The 14,097-nt window shown below is 37.7% G+C and overlaps 1 protein-coding gene across 1 annotated transcript in view; it reads left to right on the top strand.

Moving 5' to 3' along the window:
* Positions 1 to 14,097, top strand: part of mRpL20 (mitochondrial ribosomal protein L20) — a 39,045-nt gene that overhangs the window by 14,602 nt on the left and 10,346 nt on the right. The window contains exon 2 of the mRNA XM_089093366.1: positions 9,412 to 9,522. Coding sequence (XP_088949492.1) covers positions 9,412 to 9,522 — 111 coding nt within the window. The remainder of the gene's footprint in view (positions 1 to 9,411; positions 9,523 to 14,097) is intronic.

Raw genomic sequence — 14,097 nt, 5'->3', positions numbered from 1 at the left:
ATCGAATGAGCCTTTTTTGAAGTTTCTGCAACAACACGTTTTATAAAAACCTTATATGCCCCCAGGGCATAACTTAAAACCCTTGCCCTGAGGGTTGTGGGGGTTTGTCCTTCTCAAAAACATAATTTCTATCTGGAAATCAACTACGCTGAACAAAATGGCTGTCTCAAAATTTTGATTGCATGTGTTTGGGGGAATGATGGGCGCGGGGGGGGGGGCGCTAGTTGCCCTCCAATCACTTTCAACTATGAAAAAGGGTACTAGCCCTTAGAATTTCCAATCGAAAGAGCCTTTTCTGAAGTTTCTATGACAATGCCTTCTACAAAAACCTTAGATGCCACCAGGGCTTAACTTAAAACCCTTGCCCTGAGGGTTGTGGGGGAGTGTCCTTCTCAAAAACATATTTTCTATTTAGAAATCAACTACGCTGAACAAACTGGTTATCTCAAAATTTTGATTGGGTGTGTTTGGGGGAATGGTGGGGGGGGGCTGGTTGCCCTCCAATCCCTTTCGACTATTAAAAAAGGCACTAGCCACCCCAATTTCCAATCGAATGAGCCCTTTTCGAAGTTTCTACCACAACTTCTTCGATACAAAGTGCATGTTGAAGAAAAAAACACATTGTGACCACATCGTGGGGGGGGGCTAGTTGCCCTCCAATCACTTTCGACTATTTAAAAGGGCATTAGAACTCTCAATTTCCAATCGAATGAGCCCCTTTTGAAGTTTTTACGACAACCCCTTCAATATGAAGTGCCCTGCTCTAAAGGAAAAAAAAAAGTAATAGATAGAACATTGTGCCAACATCGTTCTTATATGCCCTCAGGGCATAACTTAAAATTCTTGCCCCGAGGATTGTGGGGGAGTGTCCTCCTCAAAAACATATTTTCTATCTAGAAATCAACTATGCTGAACAAAATGGGTATCGCAAAATTTTTATTGGATGTGTTTGGGGGAATGATGGGCTTGGGGGGGCTAGTTGCCCTTCAATCACTTTCGAGTATTAAAAAGGGCACTAGCCCTTTGAATTTCCAATCTAATGAGCTTTTTTTGAAGTTTCTACGACAACGCCTTCTTTAAAAACCTTATAAGACCCCAGGGTAAAACTTAAAACCCTTGCCCTGAAGGCTGTGGGGGGTGTCTTCCTTAAAAACATATTTTCTATCTGGAAATCAACTAGCCTATGCTGAACAAAATGGCTATCTCAAAATTTTGATTGGATGTGTTTGGGGAAATGATGGGCATGGGGGGTGCTAGTTGCCCTCCAATCTCTTTTGACTATTAAAAAGGGCACTAGCCCTTTGAATTTCTAATCGAATGAGCCTTTCTTGAAATTTCTACGACAAAAACTTCTATAAAAACCTTATATGCCCCAGGGCATAACTTAAAACCCTTGCCCTGAGGGTTGCGGGGGAGTTTCCTCCTCAAAAAACATATTTTATATCTGGAAATCAACTACGCTGAACAAAATGGCTATCTCAAAATTTTGATTGGATGTGTTTTGGGGAATGATGGGTGTGGGGGGGGGGCTTGTTGCCCTCTAATCACTTTTGACTATCCAAGAGGGTACAATACCTTCAAATTTTCAGTCGAATGGGCCAGTTTAGACGTTTCTACGACAGCGTCTTCTATAAAAACCTTATATGCTCCAAGGGCATAACTCAAAACCCTTGCCCTGAGAGTTGTGGGGGAATTTCCTCCTCAAAAACATATTTTCTGTCTAGAAATCAACTATGCTGAACCAAATGGCTATCTCAAAATTTTGATTGGATATGTTCTGGGGAATGATTTGTGAGGGGGGGGGGGGCTAGTTGCCCTCCAATCACTTTCGACTATTAAAATGGGCACTAGAACTCTTATTTTCCAATTGTATGAGCCCCTTTTGAAGTTTCTACGATGACCACTTCCATATGAAGTGCCCTGCTATAAAGGAAAAAAATAAATAAATAGTACATTGTGCCAACATCATTCTTATATGCCCTCAGGGCATAACTTAAAACCCTTGCCCCAAGGGTTGTGGGGAGTTTCCTCCTCAAATCATATTTTCTATCTGGAAATCAACTATGCTGAGCGAAATAGCTATATCAAAATCTTGATTGGATGTGTTTGGGGAAATGGTGGGCGTGGGGGGGGGGGGGCTAGTTGCCCTCCAATCACTTTCGACTATTAAAAAGGGCACTAGCCCTTTGAATTTCCAATAGAATGAGCCTTTTTGGAAGTTTCTACGACAACTTCTAAAAAAACCTTATATCCCCTCAGGTCATAACTTAAAACCCTTGCCCTGAGGGTAGTGGGGGAGTATCCTCCTCAAAAACATATTTTCTATCTGGAAATCAACTACGCTGAACAAAATGGCTATCTAAAAATTTTTATTGGATGTGTTTGGGGGAATGATGGGCGTGGGGGGGGGCTAGTTGCCCTCCAGTCACTTTTGACTATTAAAAACGGCACTAGCCCTTTGAATTTCTAATCAGATGAGCCTTTTTTGAAGTTTCCACGACAACGTCTTATATAAAAACCTTATATGCCCCAGGGCATAACTTAAAACCCTTGCCCTGAGGGTTGTGGGGGAGTGTTCTCCTTAAAAACATATTTTCTATCTGGAAATCAACGATGCTGAACAAAATGGCTATCTCACAATTTTGATTGGATGTGTTTTGGGGATGATGGGTGTGGGGGGAGGGCTTGTTGCCCCCAATCACTTTCAACTATTAAAAAGGGTACTAGCCCTTCGAATTTCCAATCGAATGAGCCTGTTATGAAGTTTCTACGACAACGCCTTCTATAAAATCCTTATATGCCCTGAGGGCATAACTTAAAACCCTTGCCCTGAGGGTTGTGGGGGATTTTCCTCAAAAACATATTTTCTGTCTAGAAATCAACTACGCTGAACCAAATGGCTATCTCAAAATTTTGATTGGATGTGTTCTGGGGAATGATTTGTGTGGGGGGGGGGGGGGCTAGTTGCCCTCCAATCACTTTCGACTATTAAAATAGGCACTAGAACTCTTATTATCCATTTGTATAAGCCCCTTTTGAAGTTTCTACAAGGACCACTTCCATATGAAGTGTTCAGCCTTAAAGGAAAAAAATAAATAAACAGTACATTGTGCCAACATCATTCTTATATGCCCTCAGGGCATAACTTAAAACCCTTGCCCCAAGGGTTGTGGGGGAGTTTCCTCCTCAAAAACATATTTTTCTGTCTGTAAATCAACTACGCTGAACAAAATGGCTATCTCAAAATTTTGATTGGATGTGTTTGGGAGAATGGTGGGTTTGGGGGGGCTAGTTGCCCTCCAATCACTTTCGACTATTAAAAAGGGCACTAGCCCATTGAATTTCCAATCGAATGAGCCTTTTTTGAAGTTTCTACGACAACGCCTTATATAAAAACCTTATATGCCCCCAGGGCATAACTTACAACCTTTGTCCTGAGGGTAGTGGGGGGTGTCCTCCTCAAAAACATATTTTCCATGTGGAAATCAACTATATTGATAGCAGAAGATAAGATTGGAAGCAATATTCCATTTCATAACTGGATACTTTTTGCACATCATATCCAGAGAAGGAAAACACCTTTTTATTTTTATTTGATTATGTCATCTTAGGCATAGAGAGATGGATTAGCCTTCCTCTTCTTAGACATTCTGCAAAAACTGAGAATGTTAGAAAAAATGAAAGCAACTGGGCTGCTATGGATACCACTTAAAGCATAATCTGATGTATATCACCTAGTTCAATCTCTCATATTGACCTTTGGTGGGAATTGCCTAATATAGATATGAGGGTAGGCTACCTTGGGATTGGACAAAAGGTTTTTCAGAATGCCCTAGCAGGAAACTTTCACTAAGGTTCAGTTTTTTGAATCACCTAATGACAATGTAAATCCATCACTGAACTGTGTTCTTGAGCCAAAAGAGTATAGCTTCAGAAAAAAAAAAACCACTAATTATCTTACAATAATTGTTGAAAAGTTATGCTATGAAAACCAGAACCTCTTTCTTACTCAAAGACCAAATTAAAGCTTCTTGCCTAAAATCTTTGATCCAAGCATTTTCTGTTGTCTTTAAGAAAACACAAGTATACTACCCGATAAATGGTGCTGTGGATATAACTAAGACAGACTTTTGTACGAAATTCTCTTCATAAAGGAACAATCTCCCCTCTTTTCTTCTGTATTATTTTAACAGCAAAGGTTAAAGCGAGAAGCACATTTGAAGTAGCCCTAAAAGATTCTGGAAATTACTTTAAATAGGCCTAATCTTTCACAAATATATCTTATTTTCAAAAGTAACTTACTTCACTTGGCCCTCCCCTCCAAATGGAGCAAGCTGTAACCTGATGTGTAAATTCCTATCATATTGTGGAATAGCCTGTCGTCTTTCCTTTTTGTTATTTCACAGCAAATGTTTATCAATTGGTGGGGAGAATAGAGTCATGCTATTACAAAATATCATAAGATCATTAGTATCTTGGATCCAAGGAGCTACTACAAGACATAAAAGTTGCAGGAAGCTGTCATAGACCAATACTTCATTGTAAGATTTTTTTGCTACTACTTATACTGCTGCAACTGCTTCTGGCTTCCACTACAGCTACTTGTGACTGCAACTTCTTATAACTGTGACTACTTAATGACTCCAACTAAAACTAACTACAACTGTGACTTTTTTCGACTGTGTCTTTGACTACTTGTGACTGTGACTACTTTTGATGGCTACTTGTACTGCTTGTAACTGTGATTGCAACCACTTGCGACTAGTTGTGACTGCAACTCTGACTACTTGTATCTGTGACCTATTGCAACTGCAAACGCTAGTGACTGACTACTTCTGGCTGGGGTTGCAAATGCTTGTGACTGCAACTAAGGCTACCTGTGATTGAAACACTCAGCACTTGTGACTGTGATCACTTGCGACTGAGACTACTTATAACTGGGGCTACTTGCGAGTGTGACTAGGCTGCTTGTGACTACAACTGCTTCTGTGACTATCTGTCACTGCAACTACTTTTGAATATGACCATGGCTACTTGTGACAGCAAGTGTGGCTTTGACTACCAATGCAACTACTTGGGACTGCACTTGTGACTACCTGCAACTATCACTACTTGCAAATGCGTCTATATCTACTTGTGGCTATGTGTACAGCTAACTGTGACAGAAAAAGCAACTACTAGAAACTGCAACTACTACTACTAGGCTACTAATTCAATTGTTGACTCCAATTGCAAACATTGCTGTTACTTGTACTAGTGCAACTAGAACTATTGGACTAAATCAAAAGAATTTAAGCCCATCCTGCCTGTCAAAATGACATCATTATCTCAGGAACAGAACAATAAGTTGGGCCTGACTGATATATCGGCCAGCCAATATTATTAGGCTGATATGGGTGTTAGTGTTATTATTGGATATTATGAGAAATACCGAGTATTGGCCAATTTTCTTTGTTTTTATGTGGAATTTATCCAGATGACGGCGCCAGATTTTCTTAGCTAATTTTCTCCAGTCCTTAGGGATGGAGCCACCTCCTAAGTCTGACCATGGTGAAAAAAGCAGCAGGAGTGAGCCACATGAAGTCAAAGTGTATTTGATGTCAATACTCTTCAATACACAACTAATGCAGCAATGTCCAAAATGTATGGTGAGTTTCAAGAACGTAAAACCAGAAAAGTTATTCTTGCTTGTCTCCTGGATCCCAGATACAAGCACCAACCCCTAAATCAAGAGGTACTCAATAACGCTAGAAGGTGGCTACAAGAAGAAACGCTGAGTAAGATATTACAATGAACAAAATTAGGCACTGTAACAGAAATGGAATAAAACCCAAAAAAAGGAGAGAAGGCACAACAAGTTTGATTGACTGCCTGTTTGATAACATGCTTTCAAGTTCAACAAGTGAGGAAGAACAGTTAGCAGATAATTTTGATAAGGAACTGGAATGGCGCATGGGTGAGGCTGTCATTTACAGGAAAAAACCTGTTCGTTGGAGTTGTGGCAAGATATCAGTAGTCACTTCAAGAGAATGGCACAACTTGTTCAGAAGTACATCTATTGTCTACTCTCTTCTGTCCCAAGCAAAAGAGGTTCAGGCGCAGTTGAGAACATATATGATGACAAATGAAGGTCTCTGAAAGGAAAAGAAAATGCTGAAAAGTTGTGCTTTCTGTATTAAAACTTGCCCCAGATAGACTGGACTATTATTGAGCACTGTCAAGACTAGAACTTATTTGTTTCAATTGTTTTTCAAGTATATATATATATATATATATATATATATATATATATATATATATATATATATATATATATATATATATATATATATATATATATATATAAATATATATAATATATATATATATAATATATATATATATATATATATATATATATATATATATATATATATATATATATATATATATATATATATATATATATATATATATATATATATATATATATATATATATATATATATATATATATATATATATATATTTATTGTCTGTAGTACTGAGGAGCTCATTAAGGAGATAGTCAAACACAAGTTTTTCAAAATTTTGCCCCTGTGTTCAAAAAGGAGATAATCAAATATTTAAACTACTAAAACTAAAATAATTACTTGCTAGTTTATTTTCCTTGATAGGGATGCCTCTCGATTTCCTGGTTCTTAAATTTTACTTCGTAATATGCACGTGTGCGCAAAAAAATCTCATAAATTGTTCAAGGGAGGAGTCCTCGCAGCCAGTTTCCCAGTTCAGGTCTTTGCACTATTTCCTTATTTTCACCGATTTAATGAACCCCCCAATCGCCTTTTTAGAAATCCTACATATGCCAATAAGTCTAGTCATACCTGTGAGATGGAACAGTTGCAAACCACTTCGCCGGCTCACCAAGTTTCTTTCTGCTTTCGCAATTACGAATAATACAAATTCGCACCATATTCAGTGACTGAAAAATATATACTGACCCGCTAATGCCAGAGTAAATGGGAGGAGCTGTTTGCACGTGCCTAGATAGTAGTGCCAAAAACCACAAGTCTTGACCTTACTGTTATATTATTTATATACAGTGATTTCCAATAACAAATACTATGCGTAAACAAAGGGTAAATTTTATAACTTAAAGAGTTTTCCCCTGAAGCTGTGGGGGAGGGTTATGTTATATCCAAATCATAGTTTTTGGGCCTTCCAACTATGATGAACAAAATGGCTCTCTAAAAATTTTGATCGGACGATTTTGGGAAAAAAAGTGACGTGGGAGGGGGGCCTAGTTGCCCTCCAATCCGTTTGGTCACTTAAAAAGGGTACTTGAGCTTTTAATTTCCGTTCAATTGAGAGCCTTCTTACGACATTGTAGGACCACTGAATCGATACGATCAACCCTAAGATAAAAAAAAAATAAATAAAAAAACCAACCAACAAATAAACTCGCAACCGTGATCTTTCTTCTGGCCAAAAAAAGAAAATACAAAATTCCACATTTTTGCAGATAGGAGCTTGAAGCCTCTGTAGTATTGTTTTCTGATACTCTGAATCTGATGATTTGATTTTCATTAAAATTATACGACTTTAGGGGGTGTTTCCCCTATTTTCGAAAATCAGGCAAATTTTCTCAGGCTCGTAGCCTTTAATGGGTAAGACTAAACTTAATGAAACGTGTATATTTGAAATCAGCATAATAAGACGATTCTTTTGATATATCTATTTGTATCAAAATTCCGTTTTTAAGAGTTTGGTTACTATTGAGCTGGGTCGCTCCTTACTTACCATTCATTACAGCAAACTGTTTGATAAGGTACTTTGGTTCTTGTATTATAAAATGGGCTGATAGATAAGCTTGATCAATCTGATTGTTTAATAGTTTCCACAATTTCGTAATAACGCCAACTTAAGGCTCCTGCTGGTGGTCCAGCGTAGAGAGAGATGAGACTCTCTGCCTCCATTCCGAACGGTCCTGCGCAAGTATGACTGCTTCTTGGAGATCAGTGCCGGTCATGGAGAAGTATTGGGTAAGGCTGTCCCTCCGTCTGAACCGGGGTTTTCCACGGGGGCGCTTCCAGCCATGTTGAGGGGGATCGAAATTGAAAAGCATGCGGGCGGGTGCTTCTTCTGGCATGCGAATTAAGTGGCCAAACCACCGTAGAGCTCTTATGGTGAGCTGACGAGAGCTGGGGGTCTGATCTGTTAGTGTCAGCAATCGGGTGTTTGAGACGAAGTCGTACCATTTGATCCCTTCTATTCGTCTTAGGCAGTTTTTTTGGGCCACATCTATGGCATCACAAACAGAAGCAGCTGCCGGCCAAGTTTTAGCACCGTAGAGAAGGACTTAAGTTACCGTCGTGTTGTAGATCTGCATTTTTGTTTTTCGGCTAATTTTGGGCCTTGACCACAAAGAACGGCATAATCGAGCCATAATAGACGCAGCTTTCGCGATGCGTGACTGGACTTCCATTTCAATTGAGCCGTTATCCGAGACGACAGATCCAAGGTAAGTAAAAGACTTGACAACTTCGATAGTGTGCCCTAATACATTGAATGATGGTGAGTTGGCGGAATTTATTGTTTTTATTTTCTGCCAGTTAATATGTAGTCCCACTTTCAGGGCTTCTTCTGACAGTGTATTGAGAGCTGCCTCGAGTTCAACTGCAGAAGTGAATATCAGGGCAATATCATCTGCGAAGTCGCAATTGGCTAGGACTCTATCGCCATATTAACGCCAAGGAGGATTTAAATATTTATATAGCTGTTCGTTGGTAAAGACGAAAATTAGAAGAATATATTACTTGTCTTTGATAACAGGCTATCTTTTTTCCCTATTTTATTTCTACTTTTTTCATTTTAGCTATGCTCTGCCAGGATCGTTTTCTTTGTCCCTCTCATCCTCCAATTCTTTTATACTATTCTAGCATATCCAGCCACAGATGAGAATTGTAAATAATTATTAATTAATTGTAAATAATTTAATTGATTGTAAATACTTTTTCGTATGTTCTACTACTGTTTTTCACTGACTTTGTATAGCAAATTCAAGAATGTGTGTAAATAAAATAATATAATTGTCACGAGTACTCAGCCCTGCATTTCCAAGAGTGGAGGTGAATTATAAATAATTCTTATATTTCATAGGCTATATTCCTTTAGGTATAAGGGGAAAAATTGTTTTTATTATTACTTTGTAGGATAAATTCAACAATTCACCTACATATACTCAGGGGAGTAACTTCAGCATGTTTATTGGGGGGGGGGGGGTAAGAGGGGTTCATATCTGGATAGTCAAGGTGCATGGGCTATATAAAAGTTTTTCCCTCAAAAAGTTCTGTGGGGAAATTGCCCCCCCCCCTTCCCTGAAACGACGCCCCTGCATATACTAATATTCATTATCACAAATATCTGTTGCAGCATTTCGAAGGGCGGAAGAGAAATTGTTACTCAATAGCAGTCAGATATGCTCATAGGGCGTTGGCCTTTACAACAAATTCTAGGAAGTTGAAGAAGAAAGCAGTTCGAAGGGTAAGAGTATTCAAAATTATTGCTGTATTTCATAGTAAGATTTTTGTTTTTATATTAAAATAGCGACGAAGACCACACTGCCTTTCCATAACAAACAACAAAAGTACGAAGAACAATAGGGAAATCTTTTTGCAAGACAGTGGAGATAATTTGAATGAATATTTCGGCCCTGTGTCCAAGGACCGTCCTCAGCAAGACAAAAATATATAAAAGAAAAAAGACTCACAACAAAATGCGACCAATAAAACCAAAAAGTAAAATATTTTCAAAGCAGTCCTAGCATCCTTACTTCAGCTAAGTTCAACCAGGACTGATAGAAAGTAAGGTAAAATAAGGTGACTCAATGAGATGAAAAAAAAATAATTTAAAAATCCGTTCTTTTTGTTAATACAGCTTTTTCGGAAGATAACCTAAAATGTCTTTTTGTGGCCAACTCTGTGTTAGTGTATGTTGGTTTTTTAAAATATTTTGCGAGGTCATTTTTAATCAAATTTGTGTATAAAGAAATTAGTGTATATTACCCCATGTCTCTATTTAAGAAAATATTATTATTAGTCTTGAGTCTGATTTCAATTGATTCTTGGACTACCTGCTTTATGCCTAGGTCATTGCTAATAAGGGCGGATTCATCAAAAAATAAAGTGTGGATAGGATTCTTAAAAATATCGCTGTCTAATGCAGAGCCAGATGAAACAGCGGAAATATTAGGATTTAGAACTTTGATTATGTCATCTTTATGCTGTTTCATGCGCTTTTCTAAATTGTGGTGTGTTCTACCTACATAGTATTTGCCACAATCGCATGGTATTTGATAGACCTCTCTTTGGCGAGTAACTGGGGTTTTATCTTTACCAGAATTTAGTAAATTTATGATTTTAAAGTTATTTGTGAATACTACATACAGATTATTTTTTTGTGCAAACTTTTTTAAGATTTTTAGTGAGTTTTGGGATGTAGGGGAGGTAAATTATGTTTAAGGGCTTGTCAGAAATCTCACATGGTAAACTATCATTAATTTTATGGGAATGTCTTTTCAGTCTACAGTTTATTACGCTATTAATAAATAAAATAGGATACCCATTTTCAAAAAGTATGTCCTTGATAAAGTTTAATTCTGCTGTGATGTGGGATCACTACAAATCTCTACAAAAATCACTACAAATCTTAAAAAAGTTTGCACAAAAAATAATGTTTTGGAACTCGTCCAATAAAAACTCATTCAGTTTTGCCTTTGCCTTGGAATTTGATATTATCAAGTCCCAATCATCTAGCTTTGAGTGTTTACCTAGAGATACTGCAAATTTGTGTGAAGGTACTCCAAGCAGGTCATTTCCTTCTTTGCCACAATAACCACATATTCCATCATAACTATCTGCAAGAACATGCAGCTCTTCAATGTCACCAGTTAAAAGACACGGGTGTTGAAAATGTTGGTTTTCCGTAGTTCTCAATTGTTTCAGATTCAGTTTGTGGATTGCTTTTTAGGTACGACGTTAAGTCTAACACCCGTTATTGAGTTGACCCGCTGCTAATATTGACGTTAAAGGAAGCTCATTCAAGCTTTTTTTCTTCTTTTTTCAAAAACTCCAGAAGAGCTGACTTGGCTCCTGACCGAAATACAACCTTTCGAGAAATGACACTGTTCTCAAATATAGATGGTGCGTATGGGAGAAGCTCATAAGAAAGCAAATTCTTCAGATGATAAAGTCTTGTGTCGCCAGGAATGTCAAAATTCATTAATACCCTTTTGACAGTTTGAAGTTCAATATTGATGAGACTATTTACAGTACTAAAAGTCCGTTTTTTCTTCTTCTGTTTCACCTGTTCATTATTCATAACCTTTATTTTGCTAAAATCTGCTTTATCTCTGTCCAAGTACCACTCTAGCGCTTCGTTTTCAGGAGCTCGCATATCGAAAAGACTGTCATCAGTCTCAGTATCGACTGTCTCAAGGGTATGAATATTGGGCAAATCGTCATCACTACATCGAAAAGCATTGAGCCTGGATTCTAGAATAGACTCTACTTTATCAACAGCTTTGGGCTGCCTCAGAATGAAGGAGGGGCAATATTTGTTATGAGCCGTGTGAAACTCACTTTGAGGTGCAATGCGTAGCATATCACTGAATATAGCTGAGACTGAGGCACAAAAAGGAAGAGTTAGAGTCCACTTCACAAGTGCCAACTCATCCATAGTAATCCTTGTCATTCCACCCTCCGGTTTTTTAATTCAAACTATTTGTGGATTCTATCGCATGATCAGGGAATTAAATTTGAGATTTCGTCTCTTCACATTGAACATTTCGTTGCAAAATGCCTGACGTACTCCTGGGAGTAAGTCTTGCATCTCTACCGGGTTCTCAATCAAGCAAGTCGAGTATTTATTGTGACCACGTGCAACTAAATAAGAAAGCATGTCAGCACATCTTCCACTGTATGAAAATTGCTACAAAACTAGTATAATATCTTTGTACTGTTTTCAGAGCTTGTGGGTTTTTGAGAATGCATGGGAATTCTCAAACATTTTCATCCAGGGAGATAATGTGGCAAGTTTTTCTCTTAGACGCTGACATCAATGGGAGTATCCTCTCTTGAGATTTTCAAGTTTTGCAGTCAATCAATGAATTTTATTAATAGTCTACTGAAAAACAATTACAAATATAAGAAGGGTACTTGGCCCATGAAGCTTGGCTTGTAGTGGGCCACACAGTACAATAATAAAACATTCAACTTTTATAATACACTAAAATACATATTAATAATAAAACACTGGAATGAAACAAGGAGAGAGATACACATATATGGAATAAAAGAGAGAATAGATACATAATGAAAACGAGGGAGAAAATGAGTCTCCAGTTTCTTTGAAAATACTAATGCACAATAAATTGTCTGATTCAAAGCCAAAATCTTCAAAAGCTTCCCCGGAAAGAACAGATTGAGCCTCAAGAACTAAGGTATGAGGAGTGACAGCTTTTTAATATCATTTTCCATTCATCACTGGCTTTGCGGTTCCTTATATTAAGGAGGCCCTAGACAGTCAATCATTTTGATCAAAAACTTTCTTCAATCGATTGACTCAAGCATGATTGACCGTCTAGGAACCTGTTTGACACTTGAGTCAAGCGTTGCTGGTGTAAGAAAGTTTGAATGAGACCTTTCTCAGGTTACGAATTCCACAATCTAAGAACGACCAAGCCAATTGATATATCTGATCAAATGGTTGGCATTGTTGGAATATCTAAAAAACTATTGCTTCTCATCTCTTGCCTCCGCTTATATGGCATGCACAATGCCAGGGGGTGCAATAAATTATCACTGAGTTATTTCTTTCTTAACAAAAACTAGACTGATGTGATCTATTGCTAAAGTGCAAGGTGCATTGCGCCGTCGCGCTGCTTATTCATACAAACGTCAATTTAAAACAACGCAGGAATTCCGTGGCCACTCATAAACTGTCAGATGTCTCTCAAGAAAGGCAGCTGAGGGTTCGTTATCTGCTCTCTTTTTTATTATTTTTTGCTCATTAGTTCTGTTCAGTGCTTCCACTATCCTCGAATTTTTGGGATTTCTCCGGAAATCTCGCAAGAACGAAGCGCCAAAAATGCTTGGGCTAGAAGTGCCAAAGCTTTAAATTCGGCCCTGGGTACTGGACGAGATATTTTGAATTTTGGGAAGCATTTTGAGGCTAGTTTGTGCCTCCTCCAGATCCCCTTCTATGTTTACCTGAAATTTCACGGAGGGTTAGAAAATGTGGCCATGCGAGTTTTATTTTTGAGGCATCAGGCGCATGCATTTTTTTTCAATTTAATGTGTAGAAAATGAAAACAAAAGTAACACAAGTAGAGACACGAATTACTTGTAAATATAAGCCAGGTGAATTTGACAATAATGATAATGATTTATTTTTACTCTGCTATTTCACAGAAGCGGAGTGATAAAAAGAGAGAGAGAAAAAAAAATCATAAAAAAACACAAAAACACGAGAAAATGACCTAATTACATCATTTAACGTTTGAATAATATCCGCTGCTGAATATAAGGTACCTAATTTACTATTACGGCAGGATCGAGAAACGCAAAGCAAAATTTTAAGATTTCGGTAATAGTCAGTGCTAATTTGCACCAATTCACTATTAATAAGAATAATGCTAACATCAACATAAAAAAAAGCGCGCAATGGTCACAAAAGCCGGAGCATAGTCTAGATAAAGCCCGTCTTCTGTAACGACCCTCGTTTAAAAAAAAAAATCGATTATCCTAGCTTAGGTTCTATTTTAACATCCCTTTGAACCTGAAATTCAGTTGAGGCCTTTACTGTTTGCTCGCTCGTGCTTTTAAAGTGGTATTGGAATGCTGAATGTCATTTCAGCGAATAATGCTGTAAGTGAGTTGGAATCATTGAAAACTATAAGAACTGCAAAGTTAAGTTTGGAAAAGAATGCTTTAGCCCCCTCAATATTTTACGATTGCGTGAAATTTTCGGTTAAGCAGATGAATTATGATGTTTTCTTGTGAAAAATGAGGTTCTCATATAATATCACACTTAGATACTTGGCATTCAAGTATCAAATGT

This window comes from Artemia sp. Qi Xiang Cuo, chromosome 1 (genome assembly GCF_049724085.1).
Source record: "Artemia sp. Qi Xiang Cuo chromosome 1, ASM4972408v1, whole genome shotgun sequence".
Taxonomy (NCBI): Eukaryota; Metazoa; Arthropoda; class Branchiopoda; order Anostraca; family Artemiidae; genus Artemia; species Artemia sp. Qi Xiang Cuo.
This window is presented reverse-complemented; position numbering and strand designations above follow the sequence as displayed.